This window comes from Montipora capricornis, chromosome 5, assembly GCF_036669925.1.
Source record: "Montipora capricornis isolate CH-2021 chromosome 5, ASM3666992v2, whole genome shotgun sequence".
NCBI classification, from domain to species: domain Eukaryota; kingdom Metazoa; phylum Cnidaria; class Anthozoa; order Scleractinia; family Acroporidae; genus Montipora; species Montipora capricornis.
The window spans coordinates 2,102,394-2,109,893 of NC_090887.1; the positions used below are offsets into that span (position 1 = coordinate 2,102,394).

Sequence of the window (7,500 nt, forward strand, 5' to 3'; positions counted from 1 at the left end):
TTTCATTGTTATGTGCTCACGTTGTCGTCGAAACCTAAAATTTGCCGCACGTGCAACACGATTATTTTTCCTCTTTTAACCAATGATATTGTTGTTTCGTGGCGTTCTTCTTGACCACCGCGTCGTGGATCTTAAAGTCCGTAATGTATGTAATTGTGCGCGCGTGAGTAACATTGCCAGCATTTGAAAATTTAAGCCTGGATTTTACTAGCGACGCAAGCACAAGCACAAGCGTAAGAGCGCTTATTTCACCCGGAAAACGGGGTTGATGCATGCATAAGCACAAGCACAAGGGTCAACATATTTCCTTTTCCTTGTGCTTGCGCTTATGCTTGCGTTCGCTTGCGTCGTGTGAAAACGAAACACAGCATAAGCACAAGGAAATTTGTTGCGTCCGCGGGCCAATTAAAGCACTCGTTCCAGATTCTCTGCGTCTGAGCATTTGAACAAAATGGCGGATGCCGTGGTTGATTTTGATGCTTATGTTGACGTTCGTTTTCACCTTATTCCAAAATGGCCGCGATTTAAATATTCTTTTGTTTTTATTCAAATAAGCCCTTGATGCCTCGTTGTTAAGCTTAAAATTCAAAAGAATATTTTATCTTGAACGAGTCAACAAGGGCCAATTTGTATCCGCATAAATCAGCGGCCATTTTGGAATAAGGTGTATAAGGTACTTATGCTTGTGCTTGTGCCTGCGTCCAGGCTTTACGACCACTCGCACAAGTTGAAATTTTAGCCTGCAGACCGTCCGATTTCCTATGCTAATTATAAATGGATGTTTTTTACTGTTATTAGGTACAATGCCACATGGAACACGAATGGATTTTTGAAAAGGATGTAGTGTTCAAGTGCTCTTAGATTGAATCGGTGTATCGGTGGTATGCTACGTACTTACGTAAAAATTTCTTTCCTTTTTTTTTTAATTCATTGGTATTTTATTTTCTGCATTGCCTTAATCATCGTTAACACGATCCAGCGCCTCATTAATGGCACATAATCAAGTTTAAAGGGGCTATGTCACGTTATTTTAAGGTGTTTAGGGGAAATCTTAAGTTAGTCACGAGTTTAAAACTCGAAAATGGTAATTTGAAATTCCTTTACCGATAAAATTATCGTCATATCACAAACAAGATGATTCTGAGCGAAAAGACCTTCATCCAGGCGATTTGTCATAAACTGAAAAAAACGTCCGGCCGACTATTTTCAAGATTAATCAAATGCAATCCGTTTCAATCTTGTTCATTTGTGTCCATCCATGCTTCTCTTTCCTTCTGTTGAAATCGTTTATGATGTTCAACAATTTTAAGTGATTAAGTGGTTTCATTCTACTTTTTGGGCATTTTGGGTGTCATGAAATCATTTTGCGTGACATAGCCCCTTTAACTTTAAGAATACTTTGTCGTGCAATTACAGGATTAAAGGATCACAGGGGAATAATTGGGGGGAACCAAGTTCCCCTACAAAGATTACTCTCCAATGTCAAACACACTAAAAAATAAGCATTAAGATTAAGAGACAAAGAGTATTGGGCAGCTTTTCTTTTACACTTCCGCGAACTGCGTTGTTGCCGCCATTTTGAAATTTGCCGCCAATATTGACTTGACTGGCACCCAAGCCTCGCTTTCTCGGACATTCTAGGTCGAACTATATAAGACACACAGATAAATCGTCTCGTAGTTTGTTCCTTATTTATACTGGACAGATGATTAGTCTTGGCGGATGATCCGTCTGTAGTATAAATTGAACCAATATTACGAATACATAAGTGGTTTTGAGTGCAAAAAGAGGTTCTAGAGTGCAATACGTAAGCAGGAGCCCATCTGGAGCGTGCAACTTTCATGCAGCGTCTGTGAAACGGCGTTTTCACAAGTAGTTTTACTTTTAGACTAGCCCTTTTCGCGAATTAGGTGAAAAAACAAAGGCAGTTCCGGTTCGGTGACCCTATGACGTCAGCTTAATTTCTTGTAATTGGTCATCGGGCTCCTGTGGGAGTCTCATTCGCGGAAAATTCAATCTAAAAATAAATCGGTCTGTGAAAACGCCGTTACACGAGCACAGTAGAGCTGTAGGCTTCGGGTCATGGGTTCCTGACGTAAGTTTCTATGGAAACCAAGCGATGGAGTTATTTTGTTGAGTATTCAATATATAAAAATTGAAATGCTAAAAATAATTGGGTAAAATGAATGGGTAAAACACTTAGTCCTCTTAGACCTCTAATAGTGCATTTTGCTTAAAAAGTATTCGCATTCATCGAATAAAGTTTTAGTCTAATTTCAGCGCTGTTCAAATTCGTTTTATTTCCGGTTAGAGTGTGACATTTACTTGCGCAAAAGACAATGACCCCAACTGCATAGCACAATACGGGGATCCTTTGTGGTTACGACTGGAACTTGGGGCCACTGAAGACGAGTCCTTCTGCTATTACACCGTAATTTGAATGCGATTGTTGAGACTGAAATTGTTCCGCCACGGTCAGTGGGACACTTTATGAGAAATACATAACAAAACAACTGAAAGACCAAACCTGTTGTTTCTTACGGAGTAAGTATAGGGACTTTTATATAATTAAGATCTGCCTCGGCGGCGACGGTCGACAAAAATGTCACCTTAAAAAAAACCTTACCTCTATCATCATTATGTCTTTCGCGATTATTCAGTCTCGCTCACGTCCTACAATATAGGCGAAGTATCCTAAAAATAAATTGGTACGAGAGGTTTCAGAATGAAAATAGAGAATGAAAGATTCTCTTTTGCATGCTTACGTTGTCGTCAAAACCTCAAATGTGGTGATTTCACGTCGTCGTTATGCAGATGACCGCAAACATGCTTGCTAAATTCCGTGCTGCACATGCAGCATGATTATTTATGCTCTTTTAACCAATGATATCATTGTTTTGGGGCGTTGTTGTAGTCGTAGCCGTCGTCGTTTCTTAAACTCCCTAATATCGTATGTAGTGTTCCGTCAAATCTGCACTATTTAAGCCTAAACGCTTGTTCGAGAATGGTTCGATATTAACGACCGCCGAGGTTGACGAATTATATGCATGTCGCTAGCACCGTCACCTCGCCAGTCTAGCACAACCTATGTATTTGTCTTTAATTGTCCGATCTGACTGTGTTCAATCTATTCCATTCACATCCTGAGTACAATGAATTCATAGATACTTCTTTGACCACTCCCCTTGGGGGTTGTCCATGGCCAACAAAAGACATACTCAATGACACAGCAGAACAGATATATTCAATTATTTTTTGAAGAATCTCAATTGACTGGAAGCAAGCCACCCTGCTAGCAGAGCCTTTCTTTTGCTTGCTCGATTTTGGCGTTCTTGAGAAAGACTCTGCATGAATGGAGTAAGATCGTTATTGAGCATGCGCTGCATGTTGCAAGGATACAGTTTCGAGCCCAGGCTTAAGTGCTTGGTTTCAAGCAGATCTCGCCACTATCTTGATTTTTCATGGTACAACGGGCTCAATTATAACTATCGGTTTTCTCACTTTTCAGATCTTGTTATGGCAACAATCTAACCTTACGGCCATGTTGTTGCCTTTAGATGTTGGCTCCTTGTGAAACATAAATTAATATTTACAGATGGTATCGCCTTTTACGTAACAGTGCTGTATCGCGTGTGTATGCGCTTAATTGAGCAAAGCCGGAAAACATTGTCAACCCGTGCGTAAAAAATAGTAACGCTGCAAGACCCGTTCTGATCACACTCGTTGAATTGGCAGGGCCTGGTAAAACCTGGTTCAACTCAGTTCACGGTTTTACTTATAAACAGCCAACTGGTTTGTCTCCGGCCAGTTTGGATTCTTAAAAGTTGTTGTTTTTGTTTTTTCGTTTTATTGATTGTGTTTCATTGGCCCTGAAAAGCCCAAAAGGGGAGTGGTCAGCTAAGTATGCATGTATGCAGGCATGCAGCATACTCCTTTCGTACACGGTTGGCTCTCGGAAGAACTCAGTTTGAAAATGTATTTTAAGGAAATGTGCCCTTGGACGACAATAGTTTAGTCAATATTCGAATAAGCTTGCCAATAAAAAACTTCTTACGCCATAGATGCATCTTTTCGCAAAAGCTTCTGTGCGACAACAGCAATTTAGCTTCTATTTGTCACCGCATGTTTGGTTTCTGATCCTATGCCCTTATTCTCGGAGGGTGGGGGGGTACTCCCAGAAAAATTGGGTGGGGATGTGCGGCCCGCCTCCTGAAACCCTTACCCTATTTCAGACCAAAATCTGCGATTCTGCCTACCCTATTTCAGGCCTGCACAAAAATTTGATACCCTATTTCAGACCTATTTCAGCTGTTACATGGTTGGCGTAATAATTTGAGAAGGGCTTTTGTTGATGGTCTTATCGCCTAATGATGAATAAGTAGCTTCTTCTAAACAACACACCCAATTCAAGACTTGAGTGCACAATCCATACCCTATATCAGACCAACATGGTCAAAACCGATACCCCATTTCAGACAAAAACGGCTAAAAAACCATACCCTCTTGAGCCTCACATACTTATGTAGCCCATATAAGGGAGTACCCACCCCCTGAGCTCTTATTATCACTTTTTTCCCAGTCGATTTTGCAACAGTTTCTCTTTACACGCTTACTTCTATCCGCGCTTTCGTTTGTTAGTGTTTTTTTCAATAACCTTTTTCATTAAGATGAGTTTTCTGTGTACGCTGTGCTATTTAACTTTCGCCTGTGTAGCGTGGGACATTCTACGGGTAAAAGCGTTCTTTACAAAACGATGAAAAAAGGAACTTTCGCCGTTTTTGTTGACGAGGATTTGGCCTTTCGTTCCGCCAGGGACCATGGTTACGCTATGTACTTAAAAACGGATTTCATTGTAAGAGAAAGTAATGACGCATCCGACGAAAGTGCGCAAACTCAGCAGTAAAATTAAATCATTACTCCTTTTGTAAGCTAAATAAATTAACGAGAGGTTGAAGTTGACTATCGCCATTCTCTCATCCAACAAGCGCCAATGAAACGGTAAAATATCTAAGGGTAAAAAAAAATTAATAGAAAGACGTTTCGGTCAATGACCTTCATCAGTTGCAGTGCAAGTGATCAATAAATTACAATTTCTTTAAATAAGTTTACAGTACAAAGGATGACATAACATTACAAAGATGATTACATAACAGGGCGTGATAACACGTAATAGCAAAAAATTAACAGATGATGAACAATCGGTAATTACTAAGCGGAAATTAAAACCATAACAATGCGATACAAAACTACGAGAAAAACAAAACCAAAAATATAAAATGGGCGAATACAAACATACAAATAAAATGAAAAAAAGAAAAGAAAAAGTTGTCGAGTCAACTGAAAGTGTCAAGGGACCAGCGTTGAAAATAGCAAAAGGGCGAAATTTGCAACAAAATTCCCAAACAAAGCCTCTGAAACCATGCCGCGACAAGGCACAACAGGCTCCCCGAACCGGGCCTTTAAACAATTGGAATAAATTCACAGAAGGGGGCGCCCGAGATTACCCAGCGCTAACAAAGCTAAAAAGATCCCAGGCTGGGACCTTTGAAAAACTAAATTGGGATGATCGCCAAATTTGTGAGTTACCTCTACGTTAATTGTAGTTTATTCTTCTTTTCGAGTGAAATTCTTAACGCTTATTCAAGCCAAAAGGTGCCAAAGAGAACAACTGTGCACTCCAATATGCCTCTTTAGTGATTAAGAGTTTTTCGTTGTTACAAGGATTATTTGCAGTCGCCTGCACTTGATCAATGCATTGGAATGAAAAGTCACTTAAATCGTGTGGTGTTTTGTTGAAATGCACCGCTACCTGTTTTTCTTAGTGATCATAGCAGACTTGTGGTTACGAAATCTAACTCTAAAGTCGGTTGTTGTAGAACCAATGTATTGCAGGCGACATTTCTTACACGAAGCCAAATAAATAATGTTTTTTGAATCACAAGAAAGTTTTGATCGTATCTTATAACTCTTGCATGTTTGAAAACTTAGGAAAGAATTTGATTCAACCAAAAAATTGCGACAGAGATCGCATCTTGTTCATTCACATTTAAAACTACCCTTAACCTCAACAGCCTCTTCGTGTTCGGTGTTAGGGCCATAACGGGATGGCGCCAACAGTTCCTTAAGGTTTTTAGATCTCCGAAAAGAGGCTATGATGGAATTTGAAGGAAAAAGTTCTTTTAATTTAGGGTTGGATTCCAAAATAACCAGGTATTTTCTAATGATGTGACCTACATCAGGTAAATTTGCAGACGTAGTAAATTTCCTTATGCTTCTGCTGTGTTTCGTTTTCACACGACGCAAGCGAACGCAAGCATAGGCGCAAGCACAAGGAAGATGAAAAATCTTGATCCTTGTGCTTGTCATTATGCTTGCGTCAACCCGTTTTCACGGTGAAATAAGCGCTCTTATGCTTGCGCTTGCGTCGATAGTGAAAACCAGGCTTTACCTTTCTCAGGCTTTCCACCATCTTTAGATACTCGAATGCCAGTGCTACACTTGCGTCACGTGGGGACGGGATCTAAAGTCAAAATCAGTCAAATATACCGCCCCCAGGGATCAGATTGTTGTTCAAAAGCGCTTCAATACCCCCATAATCCCCCACCCTTCCCCGGGACCTTGGGGAGGGGGGGGGGGGGTTGGGGGTTTCAATTGACTAATGCATTATAAATACTAAAGTAAGCGTTAAATGTAGAAATAAACTTCACTTACCTCTACGTACAGTTCTCCTCGTCTTTTCTGTGCAATCGGAGGGCAAAGTGTGTCCGTTTTAGACGGGTTTGCGGCTTACGAATTTTTGCGATGTCGTTAGTTGGTATGAGGGGAAATGACACCTAACTACATCGCAAAAATTCGTAAGCCACAAACCCGTCTAAAACGGACGCAGTTTGCCCTCCGATTGCACAGAAAAGACGAGGACAACTGTACGTAGAGGTAACTGAAGATTATTTCTACATTTCAGGTTACTTTATATAAGCTCGAAATTTATTTTCCCATACAAAGTCTATAAATCGTACACCGAGCTTGGGCTGCCTGTGTTTCCCGTAGTTCATTCAGTTGACACAAGGTTATCACGTGCATCTTTATGGTTGCCTAGCATGTGATCAATTCCTTCCTTTTGACTAAACATCATGACGTTTCCGTTTATTCATAAAAGTCAGAGACTGCAGAAATTTTCCTGTTTTTAAGATCGATTGCCATTAATCTTGCAATGAGAATTCGATTCAGAGTTATATATAAAAACTGTTATTCTTTTTCTTCATCTGTCCTTTGGCTTGTCTTTTTCTGGTGGCATCAGATTAGACTAACAAGAAGAGGAATTATGAAGCGGAAACAACAACTTCAGTCCTTTCTTAGTGTGTGCAATAAACGTTTGTATGTGCAACTGCAAGACATGCTGTAAGACGTCCGTCAGAGCAATTTGCAGTAAGTTTTTTGCAGACTATTTATTTAAAGAAGAAACGAGTGAATTTTACTCAAGACCGTGTTTTGTTATCTTTA

General features: G+C 40.1%; 1 protein-coding gene across 2 annotated transcripts in view; it reads left to right on the plus strand.

The window, feature by feature from the left end:
* Window positions 1-2,279, plus strand: part of LOC138049084 (rhamnosyl O-methyltransferase-like) — a 10,925-nt gene extending 8,646 nt beyond the window's left edge. For both annotated transcript variants that reach the window (XM_068895205.1, XM_068895204.1), the window contains exon 5: window positions 799-2,279. In XM_068895205.1, coding sequence (XP_068751306.1) covers window positions 799-844 — 46 coding nt within the window. In that variant the 3' untranslated portion in view covers window positions 845-2,279. The remainder of the gene's footprint in view (window positions 1-798) is intronic.
* The last annotated feature ends 5,221 nt before the right edge of the window (window positions 2,280-7,500 follow it).